This window comes from Carettochelys insculpta, chromosome 5 (genome assembly GCF_033958435.1).
Source record: "Carettochelys insculpta isolate YL-2023 chromosome 5, ASM3395843v1, whole genome shotgun sequence".
NCBI lineage: Eukaryota > Metazoa > Chordata > Testudines > Carettochelyidae > Carettochelys > Carettochelys insculpta.
Window position 1 is genome coordinate 108,988,643 of NC_134141.1, and position 18,172 is coordinate 109,006,814.

The 18,172-nt window shown below is 39.1% G+C and overlaps 1 protein-coding gene across 10 annotated transcripts in view; it reads right to left on the bottom strand.

Moving 5' to 3' along the window:
- The window catches only part of NEDD4L (NEDD4 like E3 ubiquitin protein ligase), a 334,332-nt gene that overhangs the window by 63,825 nt on the left and 252,335 nt on the right, over positions 1-18,172 (bottom strand). For all 10 annotated transcript variants that reach the window (XM_074995737.1, XM_074995733.1, XM_074995738.1 and 7 more), the window contains 4 exons: positions 13,536-13,702; positions 8,570-8,702; positions 8,131-8,307; positions 2,007-2,081 (listed from right to left, as the gene is read on the bottom strand). In XM_074995737.1, the coding sequence (XP_074851838.1) occupies positions 2,007-2,081; positions 8,131-8,307; positions 8,570-8,702; positions 13,536-13,702 (552 nt within the window). The remainder of the gene's footprint in view (positions 1-2,006; positions 2,082-8,130; positions 8,308-8,569; positions 8,703-13,535; positions 13,703-18,172) is intronic.

The window sequence follows — 18,172 nt, forward strand, 5'->3', positions numbered from 1 at the left end:
AGCTTAACCTCTTAAACCAATTAGAATAACCACAAACCATGAATGTAAGTGAATCAAAAATATTGAAAAAGTAGAAGCTTGCTGGTGCAGATTCCAGTACAAGTCAAATCACTGATAGCAGAGAGAAGAGATAGTTTAAGTATATTTTTGCTGTGAGCATTAATATATTTAATGCAGGAAGGCAAATAAATAGCTGGTTAATACTTTACATACATTTCCATTAACTACTTAAAGAACCATCTATTACTGAAAAGTAATCATTTCATAATACCATAGACTTTCCAGTTTTATGGTGAATTAACCAATAAAAAGAGCAAAAAATGTCAACTGTTTAATACAACTACAAGTTTATATTAAAATTAGCCTATTTCTGATTAAAATGCCTAAATCATACCAATTTAACAATTAAAAATGACAACATAAGCCTTGTTATTCTACCTCAATTATTCCTGTTTTGTTATTTACTGAAAAACAAGTCATGACGACACTTCATTCATATGTCCATATTTACATTCCTGGCAAAATAAAAAATGGGAAAAGATTTCTGCACAGAGAGTTTTAGTGGAAATGTATTATTTTGTTGACATGGCACTGGTTATGAAATATTCTAGCCAGTCATAGTCAAATTCTGACCTATTGTAATTTTATTATTGGTCATTTTATCTGTGTCACCACCACTTGGCCCAACTCTACAGAAAAAAAAATAGAGCTTGCTGGACATCAGCAGTAAAGTGCTATATAAGTGTAGACAGAGCCCTGCACAGATGATAAATGCATATCCATGTTGACAAATATGATCCGTGGAGAGCTGCAAATTTGTGTGGCTCTAGACACAAAATTTGTTATCTGTATCTGCAAAAAGAAGCCATTGATATCCACGTCAGTGGATGCTGGTACCCACTGAGATACAGTGAAAATCCACATATGTAATAAAAGAGAACCCAAATTTGCATCTCCTTTTTAAGAAACATCTTGGGATGTGGATCTTCTTTTTATTTAAAGGGTTTCAGTTCATTTCTTAGTTTTGCCCCATTAGGCAAACCTGACTTGTTAAATGATATCTCATTGATCAGAAAATTATTTTAAAGGTAAGATGATTTTGGTTTTACATGGCCCTTCATAAAGTGGATTGTTATACCTGGTTGAAATACAAGTCCATTTCTTTTTGTTTAAACTGGCAGCAAAGTTTTCCACTAACTTGAAACATGATGCAATTTTTTTCACATTTGTAAAGTGTTGCTTTTCTCCCCACTCCCACCACTTTGATTAGGGTTTGTCTATTGCTCTTTCGTGCTAACCCTAACCCGTGGCTGGTGCTACCAAGGTGCCAGTACTCGGTACTGGCAAGTACCAGCACAAAAGCAGCACTGCTTTTGTGTCACTTTTCTTCACAGGCCAGAAAACACTCTGATAGGGCTTCTCTGCAAATTTTGAGCGGCTTTTAATAAAGACACAAACAAAAATCCATGCACAGAAGGAAGTTCATGAATTTTTCAGCATAATTCCCCCATTTACTCCTCCACATAAAAAAGCTTCACACCTCTCAATTTTAATGAAAATGTCACCAATTTTGCCCAAATTCAGTAGGTACCTCTAAGCCTAGGCATAAGTGTATTTCAGATTTTTTTTTTAAAACAGTGGGCCACATTCCCTTAGTTACTCCATCTCCAGATTTCAGAAATGTAAATAAGGACACAACCAAGAGCATAGACTCAACTCCTTGCCCCAGTGACGTCTATGGCAAAAGTGCGCGACTTTAGAGGGGTCATGATCTCATCCACTGTCTAATTGTCTTGACCAAATCTTCTGTAAAACAAGTCTAACCTCATTACTGAGTTCACCAATGCAACATAATCTTAGACTAGAATCAGTTACTGAGTTGTAGTCATATTCATGCCACCTATGTATAAAAAGTCTGAAGCCATTACAACAGGAAAAGGTGCTGTTCAGAACAAAAGTATATTGAAAACAAAATACAGAAGATATAAAAAATAACTTGGGTTTACCAGTGATAAGTGAGACTGTTCAGCAACCGCGTCTGTTACACTGCAAGATCTCAATCTTGAAGAAGGATCTCTCTGCTAAAAGAAAGGAGAAACCTCCTAAATTGTCTTGCATTAAATACACATGGATTTTCATTTTATCAAATTCATTTCTATTTTTCAACACTGTTCTGAGTCCAGAATAAACTTGCTTGCTCTGCAGTCTCCGTATTCTTTATATTTCTGCATAACCTTGTGTCACAGTCAAAATATTCTTTAATAATAATTTTAAATTCTCAGCATTTTATCCTGGGCTTGCTTTGAACTAGATGAAAAACAGAAAATCTGTCCACATATCCTCTCCTGTTATTTAACAATTAGGTTACATGGGCCTTATGGACAGACTGCAAGGGAAGAGGGCTGACTACTCTGCATCGCCTCTGTAACGGGCTACACCATGGGAAGGCTGCCCCCAAACGAAATGCTGAGTCCAAGTCCCATGGTACTTCTGATGGTCTGTTTTTACACAGCTTCAGATGAGAGCTCACAGAATATTGGATGGGAGTGGACTGTACAAACATACATATGAAACCTCTGACTGACCCTCTGGATTCCCAGTGCAGATCATCACTAACCTAAAGAATGAAATTCGCTTCATGGGAAGAACCTGTACCAAACGCACACTATTCCAGAACATATAACGAATAACGGCTATGGCAGGTCTCTGCAAGGACCCGCACACCTGGTCATGTGCTGGTAGGATAAATGCAATATCAAACACACTCGCAAGAATTAATTCCTACTTTTCAAAAGATAGCAAAAATACATGCAGATGTAAACCGTAAAATGTGGATTCACTGCCTACAGATCGTGACTGTGTTCACACTGCAATGGAAGTGCTAATTTGCCATCTGAATAGACATATCTGTGCTAACTTTAATCTAGCTAGTACAATAGAAATAGCAGTAAAGATCATGAGTATACCCACCCTGGCTATATGTCACATCTTCCACTGCTGTGCACATGTAGCATGATAGCAATATGTAACTCAGTAATTTAACACAGATGTTGACCAGTTCATTAGGAGTATTAGAAAAGACACTACCATAATTCTCTATAGATATTTATATTACAACAACTACTACAGTATACATCTGTAATCATAAATCAACATTACAGTACAAGTGGTATAATAAAGAGATACTTACAAACTATTAGGCACTTGCTTTAGTTCCCTGTGTGCACTGCTCTCTCCTTTTTTTAAAAAACAGGTTTCCTATACGTTTTACCAGCTGCTAGTGGATTTAGTGGAATCAGACAGATACCTATTTTATTTGCAGACAGATACCTAACACCTGAGCTTTGCATTGCACTTCAAGATTTTTCCTATCTTCTTTAATAAGACATCTGCATCCCACATCAAAGAAACAGCCTAGCAACTCATGGCACAATTGTAGCTTACTTCGGACAGTCCACAATGTTGCGTACACTTAGAAGTTTGCAACACATTTGTTTCCCTTTTAATAAAGCAGAACCCCATTTATTCAAGCTGATAGAGACTAGGGCTTGGCCTGTCAGTCCTGTACATTAATGAGTAAATACAGTTGCAGCAAAATGTCTGGATCATCAAAAATCAGCAGGCATAATATTTGAGTGTTTAAAAATTGCTTGAACATCTTTTCTGGCTTTTTCCAAATTACCATAATTAATAAAAGGTTCATTGGTACTGTTCCTTGTCTTACCCACAACTCAGCTATGATTATTTGACATCATCCTACAACTGAAGTAGGGCTTTATTCATGATTAAATTTTGAGACTGGTCAACACTAAGGCTACGTCTTAGTAACACTAAGTAACACTAAGGCTACGTCTAGGGGGAAAACTTCAAAATGGCCATGCTAATGAGGCACTGAAATGAATATTCAGTGCCTCATTAGCATGCTGCCAGCCGCAGCACTTCAAAAGTGCCACGTTTCGCGTCTACATGTGGGTCCTTTTCAAAAGGACCCTGCAAACGTTAAAATCCCCTTATTCCTATCAGGGGATTTCCACATTTGTAGGGTCTTTTTGAAAAGGACCCCCATGCAGATGAGCCACGTGCCAGTGCAACGCAGCACTTTTGAAGTGCCGTGGCTGGCAGCATGCTAATGAGATGCCGAATATTCATTTTGGTGCCTTATTAGTATTCTCTGATTTGACCATTAGCCTGGCCATTTCGAAGTTTTCCTCTGGTGTAGGCATAGCCTAAGTGTGACAAAGTAATAACTGGTAAATGACTGAATTGTATTTTCTGGCTTCATGCACGTGACATGGGTCAGGAGTACAAAAAGCTGAATCGTATAAAGACCTCATCATTCTAGACCCAGTTTATTCAGCGTATTACCCTTTGTACACCCAGACCTCAACATAAGGATTTGGGTTACAGTGCAGCAGTGAGATGAGGGTCCAAAGGTAACATATTGCCATTCCCTTTTGACTGGAAAAGTCTCATTCTGGAAATTGGGTGGGAAGAACCAGTGCAGAGGTTCTCCCACTTCATTACAACACTACCCCTTCAGGGAATAAAAATTATGACAACTCCCAGATGGGAGACTGCAGCCTGAGCCCTCCCCATCCTGGGTGGGAGGGGACAATGTCTGAGCCCCATTGCCCTAGGTGGAGGGTAACTTGAGCTCTAAGGCCCAGGGCTGAAGCCCAAGGGCTTAAGCTTCTGCCCTGGGCCTCAGCAAGTCTAAGTCAGCTTTGGCAACTGCAAATCAGAGCTGTGAACCACTCCGGGGTCCTGAACCACAGTGAGAACAACTGCACCAGTTTATGGATGACCCCAAAGAATCACCTTCCTAGAACTTTAAAAATACTGATGTCAGGCTCACTGAAATTTTTTTATACTGAAATGTAAACCTGAATGGGTGGCTTTCCCTTCCTACTTCAAAACACAGGCTACTTCCACGGAAATTGGCTTTATAAACATACTGCCTCCAAATGAAACGTTACAGGAGTAAGTCTTCTCTTCAATTTTGGTACCTTCTAAGGTTCCCTATAAAGCACTGTTCTGCCCAGAAGCCCTCTCTGCAGATAGCCACCTCTAATCTTCCTTATATGGAGAATAAAATTAAAGGTTCACCTGCAAGAATGAACCAGGACTGAGCCTGCCAGGTATTGCTCAACACCTAACAAGGTGGATTCATAGGATAATTCTGACTCAGTGTTTTAAAAAAACAAAACAAAACACCACATTGGCCGTGTCCACACTAGCCAAAAACTTCAGCATTGTCATGCAAATAGTTTATTAATGAAGCGCTGAAATACATATTCAGCGCCACAGTAGCATGTGGGCGGCCGCGGCTACTTTGAAGTCCCCTTATTCCTATGAGCAGATAGGAATAAGGGGACTTTGGGGTGCTTTTGAAAAGGAGCCCCGTCTGGATGAGCCGTGTGGCGGCGAGCTGCATCAATTGCGAAGTGCTGTGGCCGCCCGCATGCTAATGAGGTGCTGAATATGTATTTCAGCGCTTCATTAATAAACTTCGAAATGGCCATTTGCATGGCAATTCCAAAGTTTTTGGCTAGTGTAGACATAGCGATTACCTTTATAATATCCTTATATATATATTAGCTTGACACACTAGCATTTGAACTATAGATTCGGAGCATTAGGCTTGGTGTCAGTGAGTTTTCTATTACTCATGAGAATGCCATAAAATGGAAAGAAAAATCAATTAGCTTCAAATCTCTCTCACTTGGAACCATATTATCTCTTTCCAGCATCAGCTAGAACTGCTGTAAGGCAGAAGCCTGTTAATTTAGCTGACGAACACTGTGTGCATGTCAGCTGCTTACTGGTACCTTACTGCATTTCTTTTCTGCACCATCCAAATGAAATTGCAGGTTCCATGCATAGAAATAGATCATGGGTATTTTTAGGCTGGTTTATTTGCACGATTCATATTTCAAACATTTTATGCAGAGCACAAGTGTCAAACAATACATGAATAATGGAATAAGTGAACTACAGATATACAAACTATTTAGCCTGCTTAAAGAATGATTCAGAGTGAGAGACTACAAATAAATAAAGATATGTTAATAAGGCATGTTTAAAAACTGACAGCGTTTCCCCCAAAGGTAAAGTAAAAATCAGATTTTTGAAGCGGAAAATCTCATTTTGCTGCCACACACAGTATTTATGGGGTAAGAATTATTATTATTGAACCTTGATTCAGACAATTTTTTCAGTCTAAATAAGGGGTGAGCAAAGTGGGGACCAGGCCCCAGGAGAGGGAGGGGCGTGTGATATTTCCTAAGGGGGGCACAGCACGATTAGCTGCTGGGTCTTAGGCTCACCCACCTCTTTAAAAATGTTGAAATATGTTACTGATTTTATGAATGTGTATTCACATTTATATGGCAATTAACATTTTTACATTCTACATATTTATTTTCTTGCTCATTCCGAAAGGGTGTTTTTTTTTTCATATGCACATTACCAAAATTTCCGCCAGTTTGGATTACATGGGGAGGGGGCTTTAATTGCAGGGACAAAAAACGAGGCCCAATGTAAAGTTTGCTCACCCCTGGTTTAAGTGATTGATTCCATGTGGCTAGCCACCTGTCCCCAGAATGGAGGTCCCCATGAAATCAGTAGAGTACCCAACAAAACACCAGGCTCTGTCATGTGGTTCTGACTGAAGGACTGGGGCTACAGAGTCTGCTAAACTAGCCTGCAGCTGACATTGAAATCATCATGACACATCTTCCAACAAGGGCTCTTAGTAGAATTTACATCTACTTAATTGTACACAATACTTAACCAGAACTCATCTTAATTTTGGCTTTTTTCCTCCTGAACTAGAATAAGCTGTTTGATGAGAAAACAATATTTTCACTTTCTTGTGTTTAACCCAATATTTACCATTGTTTATTTTCTCAGAGACACCAAACATTCCCACGCTTGCTACTTTATAACTCATCCACCAGGATATCACCTATCTGCCTTGATTACACAAATGTGACATGACAGCCTATATTCTTCACGGAAGTATGCCTGTAAGTAAGAACATGGCAACCTGAATAAGCTTTATACAAAATACTTCTTGTAACATGTCAGTTAAAAAGTTATAATCTGCTGAATGTGTATATTCTATTTGTGTATCTGTATCATTCTTATATTTCAAATTAGAAATATGAAGTATAAACCTGTTTATTCATCTAGATATGATAAGTGAGAGCCATTAGTATTACTCAAAAAACTTAACAGCCTGGTACTTGGGACAATAATCTGTGGATAGTCTAGTTATTCCTCTAAGTCTGAAATATGCTTGGTCCTGCCAAAATACATGGCCATGTCACCTCATGTTGGAACCCCCTCTGGATGCTGTACTGTTCCACTAGAAAAGAGATATAAAGTGGGAAACCAAATAATAGGGACTACAGTATACCGTTGCTTACTACCCAGGTGACGGACGGAAACATCTAAGACTGATTAAAACTACTGTTAGGTTAAGAAATTGCATGTAGTAAATTTCTTAGGAGTAAGCTTGGCTGCTATGATTTGTTTTATTTTGGTTAGTAACAATCTGTCAATCATCACTTGCAACCATTTAAATCCTACTTCTACTTAATAAAATCACTTTTGTTCATCAATAAACCCAGCGTAAATCACTGTTACTTGGGGTGTGGAGTGGACAATAGCTGTGCATCTCCCTCTTTCACTGATGGTGGGGGCACAATTTATGAGCTTGATTTGTATAACTTTATACAGAGTAAGACAGGTTTATCTGGATTTCTGGCCCCATTGCTATTACACTTCTGTGGTTAGCTACTCTTCTGATTCCTTTATGGCTTTCTTAATTACATTTTTACACTTAATTTGCCGGAGTTTATGCTCCTTTGTGTTTTCCTCACTTAGGATTAAACTTCCATGTTCTAAAACATACACACATTTAATAATAATTCTTGATCTTGTTCAACCTCAAAAATCAAATTATGGAACAAAACTGACAGAGAATTCCAGAACCCAAAAGTGCAAAGTAAGACCGATCTATAATATCTTTCCAGTACTATCTACAAAAAGGGATGATTCTGACCATATCAGAGCTATAGTAAGTTGGGTTTGTTCAATTATGTATATAGTGAACACACTGCTTACAATCAAAGAAGAAAATTGTTCCCCATTGGAATCAGGCGTGACCTGAAGTCTTCTGTTCAATTCATCAGACAGCTCCTGAGGACTGGTCCGAGAGACTGGAGAAGCTGGGGGTGGTGGCAATGAGAGGCTTAAGGAATCTCCACTTAGACTCACTTCCTCTGAAATGGTTTCCCAGGGCTGACAAAAAGAAAAGATTATGGCAAGTTAGACATGCAAATTTGCATGGCTCAAGACACAGGATCTTATTCAGTTTTAACCTTGGCTCAGATATCTATCTTAAAAATGTGAAAACATTGCTGTACACATTACATATTAATAAACTTAATTAAAAAGCATCCATTCAGAGGAATGGAATTTAATTTAGTTATAGGGACTCTTGTACCAGTGCAGAACAGTTTCTTAATGCTGATAAAATTATTTCAAGACCCATACTACATACTTCAGATGCATCTCCACTCTCCATAGGCTCAGGCTCCAAATCCTCACTAATGTGTCTCCGGGAACGAAAACGCCTGTGAGCTGCCTCTTGGTTTATCTGTCTGATGTTGTTGTCCGAATCTGATGCAACATCACTGGACATTGTGGAAATGAGCATGAAAAGAGGGGAGAAGAGGAAAACTAAAAATGCTAAATTAACACAGTTTCCCCATCATAAATCCAGATCTTCTGTCTACAAGTAATTAAAAAGGTGCCATAAGATTAATTCTTCTCACACCTGTGTCAGAATATATTTACGCAGATCAACCTTTAGCCCAAAGCAAATAAAAACCTGAAGTCAACAGCAAGACTTCTGCTTAATTAAAAACCAGAACAATACTCATTGCAAGTACACTCAACATTAGAAACAGAACTTTTAGACATAAAACAGGTAGAGCAGCCTGCACCTCAGTCTACCACATGAACATTATGGGCACTCATCACCAACCAGCTTATGTTCTGGCATCAGTTCCACACCCTGAACACATTCCCATGGGCACAAGGCAGTCTCCAAAAGAAAATTCTACAGTTCTGGCTAGCACTGTACTTAGTCTCTGCAGGTGCCCTGAGTGCCTCTCTGGAGGGCAGAGAGCATGGTATACATCTGCAACCAGGTATATGTCATCTGTTTTCATACAGAGAATCTTTAATAGTGGGGGTCATCTGGCACAGTTTATGCTAGTGCACAAACTTCTCTGCCACCTCTCAGGGCACCAGTAAAACTGGCAGCTCTTTTATCTCCACCCATGAGGTCTCCCACCACCTCTCTGAGCTGTTAATCTTTTACCGGTACCAAAAAGTCACCGGGTCAACAGTGGCCATGGAGGTGGGGTTGTGAAGTCTGCAAGTGATGCAGTTTCACTTGGTGTCCCAGAGAATGGTTCTGGCAAGTGCTGCAAGAATCTGAGACCTCCTGGACTGTGAGTGGAGGGACTGGGGACTGTTCACTCTGCATATCACCCATCAGGTGCTGCAGGATACAAGGGCAGCTTCCCCCCCTCCACCCACACACACTATGACCACTAAATCCTTGCTTCTGGTTGTATTACAACACATTTCGTTTCAAGAGGCTCAGCTTCTCAAATGATTCAGATTGCTTTGTATAATTGCCATGTCCTTGCCATTATTTACCACTCTATGAACCCGTGTCTCGCACAAATTTTAATCAGCAGTGAGTTTACATTTATTTCTTGATCATTTATGAGAATGTTGAATGCCATCAGGCCCAGTATGCAGCCATGTGGAATGCTATTAGAAATACCTACATGTAATGAGGATGATTCCCCATTGACAACTGCTTTATTGAGATTGGTCAGTAAGCCAGATCTTAACCTGTTTAACTTTTTTAATGGATCTTGCATTAAGCTATTTTTAAATTAGGTTTTTGCCCAGCACTGAGTCTGATACCTTACAAAATCTCAATAGATTACATCTACCCAGCTGTCTTTGTTAATCGAAACTGTACTCAGCATATGAAATCATGTTTAACAAGTCCACACTGATTAGACAACTGAGTAAAGCCCCAACATTCATTATTAACATCCAAATTCCATTACATTAGTTGGGTTTGAAAGCAATGCAAAATACATGGAATAAAATGACAGTGTCAAGTTAATTACTGCAACTGATATATTTAACAACTATATAATCTAATTCGAAGTCACTGGCTGTTTCTAAACTTGCATTCTTCTTTCGAAAGGTATGCAAATGAGGTGTTGAAAATGCAAACTAGGTACAAATTTGCATATGATAGCTCATTTGCATATTATTCCAAAATAGCTTCTTTCAAAAGAAGAAAACCAGCGTAGACACTGCTCTTTCAAAAATAAACCCCATCTTCAAAAGAATCCTTCTTCCTTTTTTTTTTTTAAATGGCAAGAACGATTCTTTCGAAGCTGGTGTTTACTTTCCAAAAAGCAGTGTCTACACTGGTTTTCCTCTTTTGAAAGAAGCTATTTTCAAATAAGACTATGCAAATGAGGTGTCACATGCAAATCTGTACCTCATTTGCATACCTCTTTCAAAAGAGGAATGCAAGTGTAGACACAGCCACTATGTGCACAAAAATATTTGCATCCAAAAGCCTAAGAGAAACTTAGAATAGTGCTCTAAGTAATGCACACCACATATTTACTTACTTATAATATAAACTAATAGTCAAAAGGTATTATGAAATAAATATCCCATTATGGAAGAAAACATTTGATTGTTTGTTTTCAGGTTTGTTTTAGTCTTATCTAAATATGGATGACATGTAAACTTAAGCCTACCCTGTTTTGCAATAACAAAAAGTGTAGAATTAAGCTCATGAAAGCACCTCTGCCATCAGTACAAGATTCCATAAAATTATACAGGTGGGTGTGTATTAGAATCTCTGAACAAAGTGATCTGTTTTAGCTTCATTTAAACTCAATAGGCATGCTGCAAATTTCTTGTTCCTCTTTTACAGTTCCTGTTGTAAGCAAACTCTGACCAAATAAATAATTTAACAAGTCAGTATATCTCTCCTAATAACCTGCAATACGTTTTTAATAGCTTACTAATCAATTTTGTTAATATAGAAGTAGACACCGTTACATATAAATAATGGTCAAGCTTCTGATATACACACATAGCACCACAATCAACTCACCTACAATGGAACAAATCTAATCTAGAAATCTTGACACCAAGACCACACACAAAGAAAACCTGAGAGCTCTTGAACCCTCTTAAGGAGATACGTGTCTTTGTATATAATGCATTTTCCAATAATCATATAGGATCCTAATAACTTTTGTGATCCCTTCTATTTCCCCCACTACAGGTTGAACCTCTCCAGTCCAGCAGTCTCGTGACTTCACTGGTGCTGAACAAGAGAATTTGCCAGACCATGGGAGGTCAATATTTTCTAGCATATTGCAAACACTTTCACTGCCTACTAGGCTCTTAGAAGACACTTAGGGGTAAATTAGCCCTAAGTACAAGGTACAGAACGTGGAGAGCCTGGACTGTAAACAAACTTTATGAGAACACAGGAAACATGGCCACATCCATCATAAGTGGACACCTGGCTAACTAAAATTATGCTGGACAACGGATTTTGCTGGACAAGAGAGGTTCAACATGTAGTTAACACAGATGCCAAATCATTTACAGATATGCATATCTGAGGTTCAAGAAAAGCTGACAGGACATTAAAAAACACTCAGCTTCTTACCATAAGTCCCTGCCTTCAAATGTTGTAACACCATTAAGAAAAACCTATAATTTAATATCAGAATTAATCAACAGCTATTAATAAATGCACCACCAATGAAGCCAGTATCCCTGAGACTCAACTGACATCTATAAACAAGGGGAAGAACTGAACATTATAGTCACAAGATACCAATCAGTAGGAATTTTCAAATTGCTAACCTACAAGGGTACTTCCTCACTTCAAGATCTCTACAAATGTTTGTCAGGCCAGATGTCATGCCACTGAATAAGCTGGTCTTTCGAGGGGACTACCTCAACTTCAATTTCAGCAGCTAACCTGGAAAGCCAGAGGCACCATTGTTTCCTTCTGTTAATTTCCCCCAAACCTCTTCCAGTTCTAGTATGTGTCAGATTCTGCCTTTCAATGAGGGCATAGAACTCCAGTTCACAGGTGAGAGTTATGGGAAGTGTCATATGCACACAAATTATGAAGAGGAATAGTAAGACGAGATCTAGGTTGTATGACTGTCAAGCTCAGTAAAAGTAAAAGTCTGACTGCCTTCATAAAACATGAATTGTGAGAGGAGAGCTGGGTTAAAACAAAAACATTCCTCTTTTTGACCAAATGGAAAACAAACCACCATCCTGAAGCAGCAAAACTAACTTACAGCCAACTTTGTTCAGTTATGCCTAGGGAGTCTGTGGAATTTCCATCACTGGAGATGTTTAACAGCAGGTTAGACAAATACCTATCAGGAACGGTCTAGATAATGTTTAGTCCTACCACAAGCGCAGGGGATTAGAACAGATCAACTCCCACAGTCCCTTTTAGTCCCAACATTCTATAATTAATTCTGTTTTAGAGAAAACATATATGTGGAGGGATCAACTAGATTCACCCTCTGACTTCTGTGTAGGTACCGGGACCTGACTGAGGTGACTTCATGACCTGTTCAGCTACTTTATTCGTAATAATCTCTTCACTATGTGCTCAGTCCCACTGACTACTCTTAACTGCCATGAAAGCCAATAAGACTTAAGGCATTTAGAAACATAGAGAAGACACTTTGCACCTTGTAGAACTTATTCCTCTGGGTTTGATTCAGTATCTACTATATAGTCACTGGGGAAAAAAATCCATTGACTTTAGTGAATTCTGGATTGGGCCCTATGTGTTTAAGGAATCACCTCATTTAAAATGTGTCTATTACATACAGAAAATTCTCCTTTTTCTTCCCCAGACCCCATGTCCTTGTAATAATGAACACCTGCTGAAGTGTTTACGATTTTGTATATGCACAGATTGCTTTTTATCAAAATTTTGATTAACTACACATTTCTCTAAAATAACAAAATAGTATAGATATTGTTCCATTAGCTGCACTCAAGTTTTTTAAAAAGAAAATCCCACTTTTTGAAGGGGTAGAATTTTGTCTCCAAGTGACTGACCTTAGCTTTAATTCTCAACTATTAAACACAACTCTGAAAACACAAACCAAACCACCAGTACACTCAGACCAGATTATAATCCCAGAAATTTTTCACAGTTAACATCAATTTTACAACTAATCTGTCAGTGCAATGAACAGCACATGTACATACTTCATAAAAGTTTGCAAGTCTTCCACTAAAATTAATTCATTCTACTGCCTGCGATAGCTATTGTGTATGAATAATTGAAAGAACTGCCATCCTTACTTCATAATCTTGCATGTACCAGTAATTTACTGAACTGCCCCAACACTTACATTAAACTTGGTCGGTGCCACTGAGTTGTCCTGTTGTTATGATTAACATAGTAAGTGCGACCCAGATTGTCCACTTTTTCTTCCCATCCAGGAGGCAGTGGAGGAGGTGGTAACTCTTCTTGATGATGAGATGTAGCGTCATTGGAATCAACCACCTCCCACGCATGCTTAGGGATAAAAAAGAATTATAAATTGATGTTACACAAAAAGTTAAATCCCTCAGAGTTGTGGGTTTTTCTTATATTTAAAAGTTTCTCAAGTGTTGGATTAAGAATTAAAATTAAGAATTAAATTCAAAATGAATAAAACAGAACCTGTCCCACTGTTATACAGCGTATCTTGGCAAAAGATAAGTCAGCAAAAGCTTTTTAGATCGTAGGATTTATTTAAACTATCAATAAAATTTTTAAATTAATATTATACAAAATATGTGCTAGCAGTCACCATGTTATAGTATGTTCACTTCTCAACAGAAATTAGCCCAGTTATTTATCCAATCAGAGGACAAGACGGGAGGCTAACACGGTTCTTTTGCCAACTCCATAGTAAGTTTTCTTAAGATTCCATCCTAGAATAATGTCTCCGAGCACAGAGCCCTGCACTTGTGTCACTTCAGGGTCTTTCTAGATCATGCTTCATTCTCAGTACAAGAGAATGCAGATTGGGGCTAGGGCCACAAAAGGATTTAGGTACCGAACTGTCACCTCAAACATCTAAGTCCACCTTCTTACCATCACAGATAGCCTCAAAGCCCAAACTCAGCTGCCTCTATTCTGTAGGTGCCTAACATTCTCAGGTATCTGAGTTTCCAGTACTAAAGTCTCCGAGATGCCTAAGTTTTTACTACTGCACATATATCAGCTGCCTCCCTCTAGGCACCCAAGTGCCAAATCTTGCATGTAAGGTACAACAGCATCCTCCAACCAGGCATTCCTTGGCCCATCTTGGTTTGAGCATGCCTAACTCACGCAAAATGGTATGGGGAAGAAAAAAGGGACTTGAACCTGGGTTTCCCACTTCTCCCTTGTGTTCCTTAAGCAATGAACTATGGGAGGGATATCCTGACGTGAGGCGCTCTCAGCCAACTGTATATGGATAATCAAATGTGCACTGGGCCAAAAAGAGTGAGGATGACTTTGAAGTCAAGTCACCATTAGGGCACTCACCTGAGAGAAGGGAGATCCAATTTTTAATCTCTTCTCCTGACACTGCATAGGGGGAGACTTAACTCAGGACACCCACATCCCAGACAAGTTCTCTAAAGGGCAGATTAAAAACAGGTGGGGCCCTGGGACAGTCTCAATCCCCCTGGTCCCCAATATATTAAATGTAATTATTTATGCTTTAAAAACCTATTCACATTTATCATTACTCATGACACACAACACAATTAGAATGAGAAGGACCTGATATTTCTTTTGTTCCATAGAAGTGAGTTGTTTAAACAAAATGGAGTTATGAAGCCTTGGGGCCCCTCATGCCTGGGGACCTTGGGGCAACTGACCATTTTCCCCTTGCTACTCCGCCACTGCTCTAACCCATGGGATGAAAAAGTTTTATGGTGGACCTGTTCCTGCCTCTCCCCCAGCTCCCAGTGCATTTATTACAAAAAATGGCTTAAGGTGTCTAATTGCACAGCAGGTTCAAGGCTGTGAATCCTAAGCAGAGATAGGCCCCTTTGAAGGCCCTGGCTAGGGATAGACCCCTCTCCTTAGAATTTTCAACCAGCTGGCTAAGACGGCTCCCTGATGGCTTGTCTGAATCCAAACACTTGTCATGTGTGGTTAAAGAGTACCTGAGGCTATGTCTACACTATCCCAAAACTTTGAAATGACCATTTTGAAGTTTTGGGATAGTGTAGACACGGCCCAGATGTTTAACTGAGGCCTGTGGGTTCTACTGGATGGAAAAGCACCTTAAAGTTAGATGTTGCCACACTAAGTACTGCAATGTGGATTTAGTCCAGAATGAATCAAGAAGCCAACAGCCATAGAGATTTTTGACTGAAATGGTGAAAAGTTACTGAGCAATCCATCTATCCAACTTGTTTTATAACTACAGTGTACTTAGCCTTGTAAGTAATTCATTAACCACACAGTTACCACTGCCTTTTGTAATTTATCATCTCAGGCTTGTCTGCAAATTCTAGTTGAGGTAAATAATTAAAGTACTTCACCAATTTGCCTTTCAAGACACATTTTTGGTTTTCCAGTGATTGTTTATGACAGCTGCAGTACAGTAACTGTAAATTCAGCAATAAATATTTCACCCATACAATTATTTTTTTAAAAAGTTAATTGTTTAAAATGGGTGCTGTGTTAAAGTCCAATAAATGCAGATTTGCTTTAGAGGTTTTTCACTTTGAGAGAGACAGAGATACTTTAAGATGAGGTACCAGCAAAAAATTTACATTTTAGTCTGAGGCGACAGATTATTGTCACAATAAGGACGTACGGCAACTGCAGAATTATGGGCAAGGAGAGCAAACGCAGGGCTCTAACTAGCATCCACTGTGCAAACTAACTGAAATTACCACCAATAAAACAAGTGTTGAGAATGCTATATAAGTGTATTGCAAGGCAACTGCTGTAATTGAATGAGTTTTATACTCTGCCAAAGTCAGTTCTACCAAGCCAAGTAACAAAACAAAAACAAGACAGCTAATTCAGAGTGGTCCATCTAAAGAAATACATTGGATCAGTCTTCAACATGGTTATGCCAAATGCAAAATACTTTCTCAATGCTTGCATCCACTTAGTAACCTACAATAGTGGGAAAGTATTCAAAGGGAAATGAAAAAAACCCTAACTGAACAAGGTACAATTTCAGAATCACTTGCAAGAACAACGTGTGTGTTTGCAAAGGTACAAAGCATCAGTGCCTACATCAGAAGTAATGGGGAGATTAACCTGTTACCAAAACTTAAACATTATCATAATCACCACCACCACATGTCCCTTTTGCTAGGTTGGACAGACACTTATGAGGGTGGAGATCTGACTGGACACCACACTCATGATTATAAACTGTGATAGCTTCATGAAAAAAATTGACTGTGAAACCCATATCAGATATCACATTCATCATAACCTCTCTGCTGCTGAGGACTGCCATAGCGTCCCTGAAATCCAGCTACCAGATAGCGATGAACAGTGATGACTATGTTAACAAGGCTAAATGGCATCTGACACCATTTACTATGTAGAACTCAAAGACAACTCCACGTCATAATTTACTTAGGAACTTAATCATCAAGTCATCCATAAACAAGAGAAATAGTACAAATGCATCCCCTACAAACCTGCCCCACAGATCTTCTACGTTCTTCCCATGATACACAAGTGAACCAGGCAGATCCGTCATATAGGGGCACAGCATCCCCAACGAAGGGTACTGGTACTCACACAGACCATCCTCATACCACTCAATCACCAGTCAGCTTCTTTCAGGATACAAATGGCTTCCTCTGTGAACTCCCCAATATTAACAACCTGCCTCAGAGTGCCATCCTATCTTGCATGGATGTCACTTCCACATACACCAACATTCCTCATAATAATGGCATAGCTGCCTGCCTCAAATATTTACAAGACAACAGATAACTCTTAGATATACAGTCAAAAACCACATTACCAAACATCTATTTCATCCTCACCCATAACAATTTTAAATTCAACAATAAACACTGCTGGAACCATAAGAAAAGCCATGGGTACTAAGATGGCTCACTAATATACCAACATCTTCGTGAGCCAACTTGAATAATCTCTGGACAAGTGCACCACAAAAACCCAACACACACAGAGTTTAAGCCTTTGGACAGAGAGTTCCCATGGCTTAAACTCCCGCATACATTTTCCACCACAACCCATCCATTAAACTTTGTGTGGCTCAAAAAGCATTGCTCTTTCACTGACTGTCTACATGGCCAAGTTATCTCCAAAATAGCAGTTATTTCTAAATAACTTTGGCAGCATCTAAATGAAGCACATGCTATTTTGAAATAACGGGTGCATTATTTCAGTTCTGGTAAACCTTATTTCCTGAGGAATAATGCTTATTTCGAAACAGATCATAATGGGTTCCAATGGCACTATTTGGAAATAGCGCTATGGACCTGGAAATACGATTTTGAAATGCATTTTGTATGTGATTGTGTTATTTCAAAATAAGATATTTCAAAATAGGGCTGTCATGTAGAGGTAGCCACCTCGCCCATGTCTGTAAGTACACTACTGCAGCTGTGGCAAAGACGCTGAATGCCAACAGAAGAGAGTTCTCCCGCTGACACACTGCTATGCACAGAAGTGACTTATGAGCTTATGACTTATTCACACCCCTGAGCAACATAAATCATGTCAGCGTAAGCTCTAGTGCAGCCATAAAGCATTTCCAATAAAAGACACCACCTTATGCACCTTATCTTGCTATGAAGGTGGACAGACAGGGGAGTCTAACACCAGATCTACACTACATGCTTACACCAATATAACTACATTGATTGGAGATGGGAAAAATCTACATCTCTGGGCGAGGCAGTTATACTGACCTAATCCCCAGTCCAAACACCACTATGTCAACTGGAAAGCTTCTCCTGTGGTCATAATCCATCTCCATGAGAGACAGTAGCTAACTAT